This window comes from Delphinapterus leucas, chromosome 2 (assembly GCF_059928025.1).
Source record: "Delphinapterus leucas isolate spDelLeu-1000000601 "Yukka" chromosome 2, BTC_Dleu_Yukka2, whole genome shotgun sequence".
Taxonomy (NCBI): Eukaryota; Metazoa; Chordata; class Mammalia; order Artiodactyla; family Monodontidae; genus Delphinapterus; species Delphinapterus leucas.
This window is the reverse complement of record NC_143130.1, coordinates 88,609,541-88,627,073: the sequence shown is the minus strand read 5'-3', so window position 1 is coordinate 88,627,073 and position 17,533 is coordinate 88,609,541. Positions and strand designations below refer to the sequence as shown.

General features: G+C 39.2%; 1 protein-coding gene across 6 annotated transcripts in view; it reads right to left on the bottom strand.

Annotated features, from left to right (window-relative positions):
- ATP8B4 (ATPase phospholipid transporting 8B4 (putative)) overlaps positions 1-17,533 on the bottom strand; it is a 257,988-nt gene that overhangs the window by 204,050 nt on the left and 36,405 nt on the right. For 5 of the 6 annotated variants that reach the window (XM_022587137.3, XM_022587135.3, XM_022587131.3 and 2 more), the window contains exon 3: positions 11,540-11,598. The exons of the other annotated variant lie outside the window; for it this stretch is intronic. In XM_022587137.3, the coding sequence (XP_022442845.2) occupies positions 11,540-11,598 (59 nt within the window). The remainder of the gene's footprint in view (positions 1-11,539; positions 11,599-17,533) is intronic. 6 annotated transcript variants of the gene reach the window in all.

Below are 17,533 nucleotides of genomic sequence, written 5' to 3'. Positions count from 1 at the left end.
ATGAAAAAATGCAAAAAACCTGACCATTTGCACAGGAAATAACATATAGGTCCTGTATTGATTCAGGAATTTATTTATAATTATTTGCTCATAAAGCATAAATTCAGAACTATTCCTAATGTCAAAATACTTTAGTTATTTTTAATAATCACACATATAAAATTCACATTCGAACTAAACAAACAAAAAAAATTCAACTGCCTTTCATACTCAAAACATTCAATTCCAGAATAACCTAGAACTTTCGAAGGAGCACATCATTTTCTTCAGTCAGTTTAGGTTTAGATGGACTTAAAGGGGACTGGTACTGGGCTTTCTGAGTAGCCAATGGTTTCACACATCCAGACAAGGGTTCAAAGTGCAGTGCAAATTAGTAAGTTTCCAAATCAAGTTAGACCATTTTTATACTATATAAATGCAACATGGTATATTTTTCAAAAGACATTTATTAACAACATGAACAAGTTTTTTAAAAAGAATTTATCTCACAAAGCACCGAGCTGATCTCCCTGTGCCATGCGGCTGCTTCCCACTAGCTATCTATTTTACCTGTGGGAGTGTATATAAATAAGTCCATGCCACTCTCTCACTTCGTCTCAGCTTACCCTTCCCCCTCCCCGTGTCCTTAAGTCCATTCTCTACGTCTGCCTCTTTATTCCTGTCCCACCCCTAGGTTCTTCATAACCATTTTTGGGGTATTTTTTGTTTTTTTTTTTAGATTCCATATATATGTGTTAGGCATAGGGAGGGTGGGAGGGAGACACAAGTGGGACGGGATATGGGGATATATGTATATGTATAGCTGATTCACTTTGTTATAGAGCAGAAACTAACACACCACTGTAAAGCAATTATACTCCAATAAAGGTGTTAAAAAAAAGAAAAAGAATTTATCTCTTATTAGAAAATTATCTCCCTTACCCAGATATAATGAAAACATTAACTGTAAGTCTAACACCATTCAATTTTATACTTAATATTATAATGTCTTGTACTGTTATTTCATTTCTGTATATAAAATAGTCTCAAGGGGATAGCAAATCTCTGAGGAGCTAAGACCCTTCCTTATACTTTTTTAAGTCTCTATAGGATTTAACAAAGTGATAAACAATTCCTAATCACTCAATACAAGCCAGATAAACCCAACTTTTTTAATGCAAAATAATACATGAGGGAAATGCAATTCCATTTATCAGAACAAACAGGAGCTAATATAATGGTTAGTAATTCACAACACAAAGAAGTAATTTCCAGTACATAACTTTGAGAAGTACATTTGCCAAAGAAAGATAGGCTCTAGCATAAATATAGATTTTTCACATTTTTTAGCATAACATCTTTGTGCAGTTCATTAACTTTTCCATATCAGAGAGTGAGGGAGAAGAAAAGAAATCAAACATTCCTTTAGCTTATTTTCTCACCTAGAAAAGTCTGAGCAGTGCTTTCTCTGCCAGACATTATGAAGTCCAGCCCATTTGTGCTCCTAAACTCACAAATGTCTTGCTTATAACAATGGCGTTTTTGTGGCATTTGGCCTACAAGAGTGTTTAAAATATTGCAGCACAGGACTTTGTGGTTTGCAAGAATCATAGAAACATGACTTGGAAAGGAATCTTCAAAGTTCAATTATTCATTCCATCCTTCTGCTTCCATATAAAAGTTATCTAAACCAGCAGTATAATAGATTTAATATTTTTTAAAAGGCTCTCTGCTTTTTAAGATAGAGAGCAATAATATAGCATAATTAAACAAAACTTGGGTTGGCAGCCAGGACAAGGACAGTTAATTATAGAAATTGGAAACTAGTTAAGGCAACAAGACATAATTATTAATGGCCCAATGGCAACCTGTTGGGAGGTATGATATGGCACATGACTCTGTCCTCAACTGTGTTGTGCTCAATACTTTAATTAAGAGCTTATATTGGTGACTCTTAACCTGGTTGCTCATTAGAACCACATGGGGAGTTTTTTTTTTAATACCAATGCCTGGACTCCACCCCCCCAGAGCCTCTATTTTGATTGGCCCATTGGTTTAGAATTCAGTGACGATGCAGAAGACATGTTCGTAAGTCCACACATGGCACAGCAGAGTAAGGCCTGTTCTATGACAAGCAAGATGCAGAGATAAATGTGGCACAGTCCTGATCATTAATAATGAAAATGAGATTAATAGGAGATTAATAGGAGTCAACAATCACCAGAGAGCCAGAGCAATCTTGGGCTACGTTGATAATCCTTCTACTTCAAGCTGATCAAATAACTTTTGGAATATTGCTTGACTTTGGAGCAACCCACTTTAAGAAATGATAGCAGAGCTGAAGCTTTTTGAAAAGAAAGGGAATTGGAGATGATTGTTCTGGAGGCTAGTCTACCCAGTGAGCCAAACATCAGAAGGGTTGTCACATGAAATAGGAGACACACCTGCTCTGCTTTGGCCTCAGAAGAAAAATTAACCCAATGGCTAATAAAGCAAAAGAAGATCAATTTGGATCAAATGATGGACAAACTGTCTAATCAAAACTATGCAAAGACAGAAAAGGCCCTTTTCAGAAGTGGTGTGTTTTCCTCCTCTAGAGGGATACAAACACAGACTGGATATGTCATCACTAAAAATTCTGTGGAGAGAAGTTGATGGAAAAGATTTAAAGGATAATTCTACGCTGAGATTCTATGATGAACTTCAGCTAACTTCCTTACTGTACCAGTCAGGCTTTCCCATTTGTATAAAACAACTCCTCTTCCATGCACTTTTGGGCTATTGGGACAGAATGATGTCACCACCTGCAGCATATCTAGATTGTACCTGGACAGCCACATCTATAACGAGGTGACCTTGATTCACAGCAACCTTTACAACCAAAGAGCACATGTAAAACCCAGAACAACTAGGCCTGCTAGAGATGTCAAATCAGGGTATCAGCAAGTAGAAATTTAGATCACCGATCTAGATATAAGAATCTGATTGCTGTTCTGTGCCTCAAAGAAAAGTCTCTCACCATTCAAGCCAGAACATTCTTACCCGTTCTTATAACTACGTCTCTCACCATTCAAGCCAGAACATTCTTACCCGTTCTTATAACTACGTCTCTCACCATTCAAGCCAGAACATTCTTACCCGTTCTTATAACTACGTCCCTCACCATTCAAGCCAGAACATTCTTACCCGTTCTTATAACTACGTCTCTCACCATTCAAGCCAGAACATTCTTACCCGTTCTTATAACTACGTCTCTCACCATTCAAGCCAGAACATTCTTACCCGTTCTTATAACTACAGCCCTTCCTACATGCACATAAACATGCCACACACATTTATATATATGGCCCCTAATCAACTCCTAGCATCATTTTTAAATTACCTCCAGATTTAACTTTAATGCCTAGCTTACTTTTGTAAGACACTGCATATAGAAAGTCAGATATAAAATTCAACAGTAACCTGAGCACAGGTTTTATAATAGTAGACATGAATTTGAGACTACATTGTTAACACAAATGATTTGATTACTCCTTCCACTACAGAACATAAAATGTGAGAGTTACTATCTTTTAATAATATGAATCACAGAAACAAACTAACTGGTCCAGTAAAGAAAATTACAAAACAGGGTTAAAAACCTTGATACCGTTGGGGTTGTGGTTTTTCCATTAAGCTCTCAACTGTTACTGAACTTGCCCAATGTTATCCACGTGATTGATTTATGGATTACTTTCATAAACCATTTGCCAACAAAGGAAATGGCAGTTGTAGTTCTTGCTTCACACAGAAGGTCACTTTCCTTCCTGCTCCATCTTTACATTTCTCAGTCTTAGTTTAAATCTGTCCCACCACAGTGAGGCTACAGCAGAGCTCCAAAATTCTAACACCAAAATTAGCTTATCTTAACTCTTTTAATGCCAATTACACATTGTTTGGAAACTTTTAAATTTTATATCATTGCAATGAATAAAGTAAAAGTAAAATAAATCAATAAATAAACCTAATCTACATGGCTTTACTTGAAACTTACTTCACAGAGCAGATGGAATGGAGCTAGTTTATGAAGATGCTTAAATTATCTCAAGCCTGGAACAGGTAAATGACAAACACTTCAGAGTTTTAGAGCTTAACTGGATTTTTTAATTACCTTAATGTGCCATTTTAGAACGTTTAGGAATAGGAATTCAGAGGCTAAAACAAAAGATTAAAACAGATCAACCAAATTAAGGAAACAAAAAAATCAGACAAATGCTTAGCCAAAGAATAACACTATTTAAATAAATCAGATGTTAAAAAGATAAAACATTTATACTTTTAAAGTCCTGAATCCAGAATGAAAATGAATTTGAGAGATGTCCAAAAATTATCTTTTCTCTTCAAGTAATTATTTATAAAGAAAGATAAAAATCTCTGTCATGTAGAACGTAGAATAATTTACACAGATATTAACAGCACACAAAACAGAAGACATTTCAATGTTTGCTAAAAAGCCATTGCTACTATAGTAACGCTGCAATACAAACAAAACATGCAACAACCAACAACCAGAAACCGATAACAAATGCAAGTTACTGGCACTTTCCACAACTAATTCCAGCTTGGTCACAGAGTTTGTCGTCATCTGTACTCTTTGGTTGGTGCAGAAATTGCTTTGATTATCAGGCTTCTTGGTGAGGAGCTACAGCATGTTGGCAGTGCAACTATGCTGCTCATGAAATAAAGAAAGAGAAATCCAAATTTTCCATCAGACCAAGGATTAAAGCAGGACTAGGATGTGTCCCAGCATGTGGATATCCCAAGAGTCTCCCAAAGAAAATGTTTAGAGTTTTACCTTCCCACAGGCTTTTTGTACTTGGATAGTCAAAATGTCAGAAAATTGATTCAAAAATGCTTCACTTCATTTCAATGAGCCTGAAAGCTTAAATACTATTTCTCTTTTTTACTGCAAATTATTAATTAAGGGAGCTATACCCCACTCCCTTCTTTTTTTGCATGTTTTTTCCCCTGACCTCTGACTTCCAAACCCCGGACTTTTAAAAAAAATTTAAACTGCTTTCTTCAGGTCCTCCAACTGCTTCCTTCTGACTTAAAGATGTTTTGCCTTAGCTCATGAGCGCCTACCGTCAGATATGGTTTCCCGCCTCCTGTTCCCTGAGGGGCTCCACCCTGCACCCCACCCCACCCCAGCTTTCGTCTCACCCTTTCTCTGCTTTCCTCAGCTCTCCACTGCTTCTTGGGCTCCCTCCCTCCCCCTTTAACTGTGGGGGAGTTTCTACCGCCACACCTTTCAGCCGCCTGCCTTCAGTTCTATTTTTTCTCCTAGTGTTAAGCACCTCCTTCCAATGGATATCCCTAATCTACAACTCTAACCCCACCCAAGTTACATTCCATATTAACCTGGGCATTTCAATTTGGATATCGAATCTATTTAATCCCAAGTGCTAATAACATCCTTTTTCACTCTGTTGACTACTCAGCTCCTGAGAGCCTATTACCTCATATTCAAATTCTTTTTTTAAACAGGTCTCACCTACCTGAACTATCGTTTCCCATGACACACCCTAATTCCCATGAATTAGGTTGGACTTCGGGACTTTGCTCCTGTCTCTGTTCCTAGCATTGGTGGTACAAATAAACAAACGAGGCTCGAATCATTTCCCTTTTCCTCTGGTGACACTTCCTCAAATACTTCACTCACCCTTCACTCCCCTAACAGTTACAGGCCACATCACACAAGTAAAATTTAGCTTTACCTTTTCAGTACTACCTACTGTCAAATTCGTTCTTATGTCCTGGTCTTCTCTTCTGGAGTAGATTATACATGCTCCTTGAAGGTGGAAAGCAAAATTTATACCTGCTTTTTTAATAACCCTGGTATCACTCAACACATTGCCAGTCTAAGCAATAGGCCCTTCTAGCATGCAGTTTGGGGCCCACCTAAATATACCCTGCCCATCCCAGTTTCCTCATGTGTTTCTACTCCTTTGAGCTTCACATTCTTTTTGTTCATGGCCTCAAAACCTCTTTGGAAAGTGATTAAGTCAACAAACACACATGTTACTAGGCATAGAGCAGGCACATTGTGAATATACTGAATTTTAAAAATCATTTCTATTAAAAAAAAAGGGACTAGGACTCATTGATTCACCCACGCACACAGGAATACAGGTTTTACTGTTATGCCAGTCTGGTCTCAGAGAAACACAGACACATCATTACAATGTGGGTCTAAAGAGGTCCAGTGACTGTCCAAGCTCACACACCCAGAATGATGGTGGGCCATAATTTTTTACTCCACTCAAATCACTGATTCTGAGTTAAAAGAGAAGTGACTGTGGAAACATAGAAAGCCCCATTTAAGTGGGTGGGAGGGGCTCATGCCACTTGGTGGCATCATTGTAACACTGACTGCTAAGAATCAGCCATATTGCCACATTGAATGAACACTTTTTGGAAAACCCAAATGGTCATTGTTCTACCAATCACAAAAATCATAAAAGCAACAAGAGCTTCCATCCAACAACCATAATATCAACAAGCCATCTCAAGATTCAAGGAATAAATTAAAGTGTTCGAATCACAGTTTTTGAATGGAAAGCTTTCTTTAAAATCATCCAGAACTACTTGGTTAAATTTTCACCAACTTATATAAGCCTGTACACTTCCTGAAATAGGATCAATAATTCAGCTCAGGAAAATGCCCTTTAGAAACTTCCCATCTATATTCGTGCATGAAATACATTCAGACAGAAGTTGTTAAGCGTTCACGTTTACTGAACTTTCTGAGTTTGAGGCAGGATAAGTTTCTCAGCGCTCAGACAAGTTCATCCCCCTTCTCAAATTCTGTTAGAGTTCAAAAGAATTGAATGGGGGTAGGGTATGCCTGTGCTGATGTGAGACATAAAAATAACAGGAGCCAGTGGGAACCGATGTTTTCCAACATTTCTTTATTTTTTAATACAGTTGGAATAGCTATAACTAATCCAACACTTTTTCTGACATTTTTTGACATCGACACATTTTAATACAACTGTTTTCAGTACTTCTACCATTCACTCTGAACTCCTTTTAGCGGGGATCATGAGTGGCTGTCTGGCTCGCGCTCACGTTTTTCTAACATTATTAACATATTTTAATACAACTGTTCTCATTACTTCTATTATTCATTCCTATCATTAACCAGAAAACTTTGAACTCCTTTCTAATGAGAATAATAATTCTAGCATTCAGCTCACTCTTCCTTCACTCTCCAATCTCACTTTGTGTTACATATCTTGGCAGTCTGAAATCCCACTTGTTTTATGTTTTCCACCTTCCAGTTTTCACAATACCATGTGTCATTTCCCAATTAATTTCATTTAGAATCATTAACCTTGTCTTTTGTGGTCTAAACGCTTTATCTTTTAAAAGCACTTTTGATCATTTTTTAAGCCTGTGCTATGTCCTATAAAGTGCTTTGAAGCTTAAGGGTCTGTTGATAAATTAATGTCCTCTAGGTATTGAAATATCTTCCTTCAGCCTTCAAAGAGAAAAGTTTGCTTGGCCAGTCTTTGTGTTTGTGGAAATCATACCAGTTATCTGAGCTTTGTGTAAATTTTTCTCCCAAGTTCTCATCTATAAACGCTAAGGGTAAAATTTAAGGTCATTCTTAGCCTCACATTTGTAAAATTTTATATCTCCTCTATCTGCCTTTGTCTTCTGAGTATAAAAACTTTACCAGCAGGTATGTAAGAGAAGGAAAGGAGATTCAGAGGATTTGTTTGGGGGTTTTTTGTTGTTGCAGTTTGTCTTTCAAGACTGGTCAAAAGAACAGCAGGATATCATGGAAACAAAACAGGCTTTGAATCTGGCCAGTCTAAATTAGAATTCTACCTATTAGCAGTGTGACCTCAGACAAGTTACTAAATGGAACTCCACCTCAACTCTCTGGGTTTTGTGGAAGATTAGTTATATGTGTAAAGTACCTGGTACACAGCTAGACTCACAGCTGTAAGAATGGGAACCATTATCCAGCTGTGTGACCCTGAGTAAATCACTTAAGAGAGATCTCTGTGTATCAATGTATTCATATACAAAAGTGAGATAAGTAAAGTGCTCTCTTCATAGAGTTATGAGATTAAACTAGTTTAATATAATACAGTGCTTAGGCTTACCTGCCTTTCAGATGGTAAGCACTATATATGTGTAAGCTACTATTATTATTATAACTAACTCTGTTATTATCAGCACTGTTAACCATATATCTGTCAATATCCACACTGAGAGTGTCAGAAATATTTCCTGAACTCATCAAATGCTTTGCACAGAGTAGGTAATCAAGAAGTATCTCATCAAATCATTATCACTGCCACATTGCTTATTCGGCAGGTGCAGGGGGCTGTTCTCTACAACCACAGTTGTTTACACTGTTAATCTTCTTGCTTTGGGTGCATTTGTATCTCTGCTATTGCATTCCCTGCATAATTCATCAGCAACGTCCACACCTTCAGTATCACAGATTTGCTAGCTTTTCAGCATGATATCTGCTGCAAAAAGTTTACAACTTTAGTCAACGTCTCAGTATCTTCCGAACATTATTTTCACTGATATCTTACTTTATCCAGTGCTTTATAGGGAATCTAAAATTTATCGTGCATACTTGCCCACAGCCATGTTAGGTTAAAGAAAAAATCCATATAAAAAGTTTAGCATAGAGCCTGGTACATAGTAAGCATCTAATACATATTAGCTAGTCTTACTATTTTCAAATATTTATATAAATTATTTCATTTAACCCTTTGGCAGATAATCCTATAAGGAAAATTCCCCATTTCACAGGTAAAATTAGTGATACGCAGAAAAATAAATAAATCAAGATCACAAGTTAGCAAACGAGAAAGAGAAAAGATTCAAACTGTGGTCTATCTTATCCCCAAACACTCTTTCCACTACATTTGAGGAAACTTCACCATTTCTCCTTTCATCTTTTTTATAATTTTCAGTTTATTCCCATCTCCTCTTCAGCCTTATGGGGGAAGACTACTTCATCAATTATTATAAGCATTCACGCTGAGATCTGTTGGGGTTTCTTCAAATCCACTTCCATTTGCAGTAATACCCTTTAAACTAGGCAAGACTGAGCAAAAGACCCGTGGGTTCTGCCTTTCTTAAAAGGATAGTCCACGTAGGACGTGCTCAAAACTCCTTAAAAATCAGATAGATATAGATTCAAATCCCACCTCTATAAAGACTAGCTCATAGAGTCATTGTGTGTTACTCTACTTCAGTCTGTTCAGTAACTCTATGAAATAGGTACTTTTAATATCCCCAATTTGTATCTGAATAGGCTGGGGCTGAGAAGGGTTCCACAGCTCACTGTCTGGCCAGACATCCTGTTGGGAGTTCCCAAATCAACACACCACCAGCCAGGTCTAGTGGGGACCCTTGCTCATTCTAGGAGGGCCTGGCTCATACCCTCTGAGCCACGGTAGGGGTCATTAGACCTGAGATACGCATGCCCCTCTCTGCTCTGCACCTTCCCTTTCTCAACTTTTGCTGTCATTCTTGGTTTTGCCAGCCCATAATGGGTTTTGGTTTTTTCCTTAGTATGTTTTAACTCCAAGATAAAGCTGCCTTATTCCGTCTGCTGTAGCTCCAGAATATTGTTCCACTGCCTTGTCATTGTTAGGAAGCCCAACAGAAAACCCAGCCCCAGCTACACACCTGTGTGCTTTTGTTCAATATCATGCAAGCTCAAGAGAAAACCATCTCTGTATCCTTGGCATGTTATTATTAAAAGAAAAATCAAAAGCCAATGTGGCAAATGGTTAACATCTATTTAATCTGGGTGGTAGGCACACAGGTGTCATATTATTCCCTGTACTTTCTTCTAAGTTTGAAATATTTCATAAATTAAGTAAAAATAACTATAAATATAAAAGACTGTATCATCTTACAAAATGCAGACAAAATATGGCTTTCCTTATCTAGTTACTACTCACAGAATGAAAATACCTCTTACACATTGGAAAATAAGGATAAAGCCAAGTACGTAAATGCATAATTACCCAGTAGTAGATTACTTCTTACTGGGTTTTTGCCCCCAAGGTCTTAAAATATAGACATCTACTCCTCTGATTTAGGGTTTGGTGGTCAAGGCTTTCAAGGGTCATCCTCTAGAGTTAAAGAACTAGTGGTAGAATGGATAGAAAGGCATGGGGCCAAGTCTCGTGATGACCAGAAGGGCTAAATGACCAGCGGTCAGGAGGCTGCACAGAGTGGCATTAATCACCATGGAGAAGGTAGTCCCCCGCCCCCCAACCCCTGGCAACAAAGCATATTCATCAACCTCCTGCGAGGGCTTCTTCTTTCAAGGACAGATTTACTTGAACCAAGCTCACAAGACTGATGAATAAAATCAGGGTGCCAATATATTACTTTAATGAGAAATCTGTCACAGAGGCAGTGTGCTGACTCCCTGTAGAGACACTTACATTGAACATCAAATTATAATCACAAGTTTACGTGATTATCACAGTATGAGAAAAGAGCGGTTGTTAGCTGCCTCTACTTCTATCAAGCTATAATAGCCCAATGTAGCCTTCCACATGTATGGAGAAACACTGCCAACAGAAACTAAATACTAAAAATAATCCATTGGCCAAAATTCTCTCTCCTCTAGCTAGTTCCTAGATGGAGACTGCCAAAGTTTACCCCATGACACTTACATTTCTATGCTTTTATAGTCATCAAACCCCTCTGTGAATTGAGACTTTCCTTCATTAATGTGCTGGTATACACAATCACAGCAGGTCTTCTAGGCCACATGTCACCCACAGCATCAATTCTACCAGTTATCTTTCTTAGAACTTATTTAAAAAACTTCATGTAGCAACTTAGGTTGAGTCAAGGAAAGATGAGGAGATTTTTATGAGGGCCCATGAAATAATTCACAAAGTGCTCACCGGAGTATCCCAAGTTTCTAGACTAGTGCCAGTCACTTAGGAGGCTCTCAATAAATATTTCTTATGTGAATGAAGAAAACTCTCGTTAAAAAAAAAAAGTAGTTCAGTACAAGCTTAAAGATCACACATTTTAACTAATCATTCTCACTGCTCACTTGATAAATACAATCATTCAGGTCTAGGAACTTTCTCCTACATGCACTTTTCCACATTCAGCCCCAGTTGCTTTGAGAAAATCCCCAAATGTTATTCATCACCCATCAGCCACTAATTACCACTTCTATCACCAAGTACTACCATGGAGGCCTGCTTTCACAGTATTCTTACATTATTTGAGTGCCCAATGGGCACCAAGATGAATTAAGCATAAATTCTTGAGAAAGAAGGTACTTCATCTTATTCCCATACCAATATGAATACCAACCACTCCGCGCAGAATAGAAATAAATGTATAAACATTACTAAAATCTGAATTTATGGAAACATGCGGCACCTTGCTATTAAAATGGACCAACAAAGTTTTTAGTGAAATCAAAGTTCTAGAAGGCAAGAATCCTACTATCCTTAAGATCAGACCTACCCCAGCATGTGTGTGCTATGAGTGTTTTACTCACTGTGTACTGGTACTTCTCATTATATTCACGGTCATTGGCTTTTACTATCCGTTCCACTTCTAAAGAGAGAGAAATCAGGTATGAAATTAAATTTTCAACCAAAAGAAACATACAACTCTTTAAACTAATATCAAATAGGTTACTTTGATTGTCATCAAGGTTATAAGAATTCTTTCTTTTGAAATTTGAAGGGCATTGGTTTTTTTCCAGCCTAAATTGTTGGAACGTGTATTGGAAAATCCCAAAATGGAAAGCTGAAATGTTTTTCATTGTCTTTCTGATGTCAGCCATAAAGCAAAACAGTATGTGTCTCCAATTTCTATATCCCTTCAACTCCACAAAGACCCTTTCTGTTAACTTCAAGTAGTTCCTAAAAAAGAAGGAGCTGCTAAAAGTCAAATGCCACACTGGAAAGGAATCTTTTTTTGTTTTTTTGTTTTTTTGCTTCAGAGTTACAAGATATAACATAGCCAAACAAAACCATACTGAAGTGGCCAGTGAGGTCACTGGCTTTATAGTCACGGAGCCAAAGATGATATTTCTAAACAACCCATGCATATTGAGAGGAACTTTACATTATCAGGGGACTGAGACCTACCCTTAGCTGGAAGTGGCCAAAAAAATAAAATCTCTTCTGAAAGCAAATGTAGAGTCCCGGTCCAAGGTAGCAACTTAGGAAGATCCTGAACTCACCTCCTCCTATGGACATACTGAATGTACAGATATATCTGGAACAATTTCCTCAGAACAAAACCTAGAAACTGGCTAAGAGACCCCTTCACATTGGGCAAACAAGAGGGAAACCAATCAAAGCAGGTAGGAAACGCTGAGACACAATCTCACTATAAACCCCACCCTCAGACAAAGTGGGAGGCAACTCAAAACCCAGAGCTTCAACCCGAGGAGCAAAGGGTTCAGACCCCACATCGGGCACCCCCACTTTTCAGACAGGTACCTGAGAGACAACCTCCAAGGCATCTGCTTTGAAGACCAGTGGGGCAGGGCTGTGGCAAACTGAGGAAGAGCTCTTTAAGTGCCCTCAGGCAGACCCATCCCAGGGCCCAGCACAGAAGCAGCCCTTTGAAAAGCACCAGAAAAAGACTCACTAATTTTAAAGCATTGGTCTAAGGGGCACGGACCTCTGGGATACTCTCCAGGGACGGCTGCTGGTGGGTACCATCTCCCTGATCTCCCTCTGCCTTGCTAATGTGGACGGGCGCCATCTTTTTTTTTTTTTCCTCCTTTATTCTTTTTCCCCCTTGTCTTTTTTTTCTTATTTTTCTTTTCTTTTCTTTTTTTTTTTTTTATTTTTATTTTCCACTGGGTGCTGTCTTTGCACTCCCCCTCTGCCACACTGCAGAGCCCCAGGATCTCCTGGAGGGGAGCGTCAACACACACCTGGTGCCCCAGTTTTTACATCTGATCCTGGTTTTCACAGCTGCCACCCAGGGAACACTTCTTGATTGCCTGACTCTGAAGCCCATGGGCTTATGTTTCTGGATCCCATGGGACTGTAACAATCAAAGATTCTATTCTTGGCAGACTACCACCCCCAGGGCACTGCACAGACAGCTGACTGAAACACATTCTCAGTCTTTCTGAGAAAGAGGCCCGTTTGCCCGTCCAAAAGCTTTGGCCTGTGGGGCAGGCTTCTGGTTTGGTACTCTTACATGGGACTATGGAGAGGCTCTCAGGGAATGGAGGCCAATGGACACAATCTTTGTGCTCTCTCTCTGCCTCGCTCCAGCTCACCAGGATCTTCCAGAAAGGAGCTTATAGCCTTCTCTGGTGCCCCAATTTTTCTGGCTACTGCCAGGGGACACTTCTATATCACCTGGAAGCAAGTACAAATAACAAAACCATAGGACAACAAACCCAAAGATTATCATAGTGCAGAAATTAAAATTTGTAGAGGGCAAGAAGAGACAATGCCCCAGAAACACCAGCAGAGCATGTTTTTGTAGTAAGGGTAGCACGTTCTTGCTCCATGTTTACTTAATCCAGAGTTGGCAAAAGGGTAACGGTGGAGTAATGAAAGCTATGGAAGGAAGATCAGCCAAGTAACCAACAGACAGCAATGTTGGACTCTCCTAGTAAATAACCTGACCATCTCAACCTGGGAGTCCCTTAATCCCACAGTTCCCCACCTGGGTAAGTGACAGATTGTAAAAAGTATAGGGATGTGGTAAGAGTCTGACTTTAGAGAAGGTACATACAACCACAGAGATAAAGGAGACTGGAGAGTGGAAAGTAGGGATGAGGAAAGGAAGAGCAAGAGAAAAGCAAAGAGAAGGAGAGCTGGAAGTAGAAGGAAGATGAGAAAGAAGACAGAGATGAACAGGGAAAGAAGGGAGATAGGAGAATATCTTACCACCTGCTCCCTGTATACCAGGCACCACGAGTTATAAGAACTGATTCCCTTTTCCCAAAATTCCAAGAGGAATCTAAATGTCTCTACAGTCCCTGTGGCTCAGCTTTCAAGTATGAAGTTCACCTCTGAGGACTGCTCCTGACAAATGACACCCTGTCTTTGGTTATGGTTGGGCTCCTACTATTTGTAGAGTGTTTATCTGTTTGATATCCACCTACATGGCTTCCTTCTTTACCATCTAATAAAGTCAGTTCCCTGTGTATAACTCTGAAATTGAGAAGCCACCAGGAAGCAACCTCTCAACCAACCATCCCCTGAAAGAAAGATTTCAAAGTCTGACTATAAAAGCATCATCCTCTCTCATCATTCCCCAACAAAGAGCAAAAATATCAAAGCCCAAAATGGAATTTTGGAGGCTGAGAGACTTAAAAGCTTAGAAAGATAGATGATTTGTTTATTCATCCCCACCTTAACCCAGGCATAGTAAAACTGCCGACAGGAAAACAGTGGATATTACTTGGGGTTGGTGTGGGGGGGGTCTCTTCTGCATGGCGAAGGCTAACCTGGCCCACTGGCCTCCTGCATGTAATTTACAGATTAACTTTAGCTTAAATCAAAAGTCAGACGTGCTAACTTGTATATTGATGGCTTTAGTTTAGAGCATATACATTCAGATGATGATCATTTTTAAATTTCACATTTATATGAAGCACATCCAAGCATAGAATTCCACAGTTCTGTGTCTAATTTTACTTATTCCAAACACCAGAATCTTGACTCCTGTCCAGTGTCTCCATGTAACCACCCTCCCCAAAGACTGAGAATAGCCCTTTCCCAAAGTGGCCAAAGGAGTAATTTCTGTGCTGGGAAAGTTTGGATCCTCTCCTGGGTATCCACATTGCTCTTATCCCACGAGACCTTGTCAGAGCCAGGAAGTCCTCTCCTCTTTTTCCTTCTAAAATCTTCTTATTAAGACTTCATCTTTGTCTCTATACTTCCATTAAGTATTATCTTTCTGAACTGAGCCTTCATGGATAAATTCTGGGAGAAGATTTTCCATCCCTTCACTAAGCTCTGCAAAATTCTGGCTTTGGGTTTTAAATCCCTACAGTTTTCTGCCTTTAACCTGAATATACTAGGCCTGAATTATCTTTGTAGGAATTTACATTCTTCCATGTGCTACAACAGTGCATGAGGGGATATAAACCCTTGTTGGCGATAAGTTACATCCTGCAAGAAGGGGAAGCAGAGCACAAATCCCCCATAAACAACGCCCACTATGGATTGCTCAGAGGTTCAGTGACTTAATGCCCAACATTTTGTAGGCATCCTTCCAGGTGTGAGAGGAATGAAAGGAAAGTGCTCATCAAGGGATTTATGAGTTAACACAGTAAGCTCATTCCTGCACAACTGGTATCACTAAATGTGTCTGGTTCCAAAAACAAGTAAGTGATACACATGGATGTATAAAATATAGTAAACCAGAGTATGTTTACAGTGGAATAAAAGAACTTCCAGTTCAAGTTAGCATGTCCTTCTACCTCCCTTACCTCTCAGGTCCCACTGAAATGACAGAAAATATTTTTTTAAGAATAAAAACATAACAGTGCTGGAAAATAAGAATGGGGCTATCAGAGGCTCATAAATTTTAAAGAAAGTCTACAAAATAAAATAGAAATCAGATGGGATCAATTTGACCAAAAAAATAATAAAAAAAGATAGGAACAATGCTAGCCAAAAGACTTAGAAGAGTTGTTTTCCCAATGGAGCCCCAGAGAAGTTCCAAATTCAGCCAATAAATACAAAGATTGAGAGTGTGTTGTAGATAGGGTGACAGTCCCAGTGATGCCTAATGTCTTGGCAAAATAATTAAAAGTGTCTCAGTTTGGAACATAAATTATTTGATCACCTTAGTTTTGGAGAATTACCAAAATAATTATAATTGAGCCAGTTGGGTCCTCTCACATACCCCTCCCTTACCCACTGAAGAGACTAGGCAACATGCCTAGGGAAGAAACCAAGAGGGGGTGTTCAGGCCTAAGAGAGAAGAAGCTCTGAATCTCCACATCAGCTACAGCAGCCTCGTAAAGCCTGCCTTACTGAGGCAATTGTGGGATTTGCCAGATACCCTGACTAAACCACAATGCTATAGACTGAATGTTTGTGCCCCTCCCAAATTCATATATTGAGACTTAATCCCCAATGTGATGATATTTGAAAGCTTTTGGAAGGTAATTAGGTCATGAGGGTGGAGCCCCAATGAATGGGATTAGTGTCGTTAAAAAAGAGGCCCGGGGCTTCCCTGGTGGCACAGTGGTTGAGAGTCCGCCTGTCGATGCAGGGGACACGGGCTCGTGCCCCGGTCCGGGAAGGTCCCACATGCCGCGGAGCGGCTGGGCCCGTGAGCCATGGCCGCTGAGCCTGCGCGTCCGGAGCCTGTGTTCCACAACGAGAGAGGCCACAACAGTGAGAGGCCCGCGTACCGCAAAAAGAAAAACAAAAAGAGGCCCCAGAGAGCTCTCTTGCCCCTTTCATTATTTGAAGACACAGAAAGAAGATAACCGTCTATGAACCGGGAAGCAGCCCTCACCAGTCCCCAAATCTGCTGATGCCTTGATCATGGACTTCCCAGCCTCCAGAACTGTGAGAAATAAATTTTTATTGTTTACAAGCCACCTAGTCTTTGTACTCTGTTATAGCAAACAGAATGGACTAAGACACACAGAAAAACCTCTCTGTGTGCTAGCTGTATCACTGGTCCTCCTATTTAAAGGAGAGGCCTGACAGGGAAAAAGACCTTTAAAACTGAACTAATCCATCTAGTCCTTCATTTGTAAATACAAACCAGCAACCATAAGTCACCAGACATCTGAGAAAAACCAAGAGCACAAAACAGAAGGATCCAAGGGGAAGAGATAATGCTGAAAACAGGTGGGGAAAGGGGGTTGTTTTTCTTTTTAATTCTAATTAGTACCTCAAAGATATTCAAGAAGACATGGCATCCATGAAACAAGAACAAGCTGCTAGGAACAAAGAAAACAGAGAACAAGAGAAAGCTCCTGGAAATTAAAAATATTTAATGCACGAACTGTATAGTAGGGAAGACAGAATGAAGAATAAGACTTAAGAAATCTCTTAAAATATATAAGAAAATGACAAAAAAGAAATGTGAAAAAAAAAAAAACACTTAGGAGAAAGGAACATAAACAATGGATGGGAGGAAATAATCAAATAAATAGAAGAAAATTTCTCTGCACCAGAGTAAGACAACTCTTCAAAGCAAAAGGGCCACCAAGTGCCAGTCAGGATGAATGAAAATGGACCTACAGATCTTCATAAAATTTTGATAAAAAACAAAGAGAAAAATATTAAAAACTTCCAGAAGGAGAAAAATGGGTAGCCCCAGAGTCATAAGAATTAGAACAACATGAAATTTCTCATCAGCAACAAGGATGACAGAAAACACAGGAGTGATGCCTTCCAGTTTTAAGGAAAAAATGTTTTGAACTTAGAATTCTATACTCAGGCAAATAATCAATCAAGTATGAAAGGGCAATAAAAACATCTTCAGACATGCAAGAGGGTTTACACACAAGATCATCTCCAAAATAATGTAATGTTGT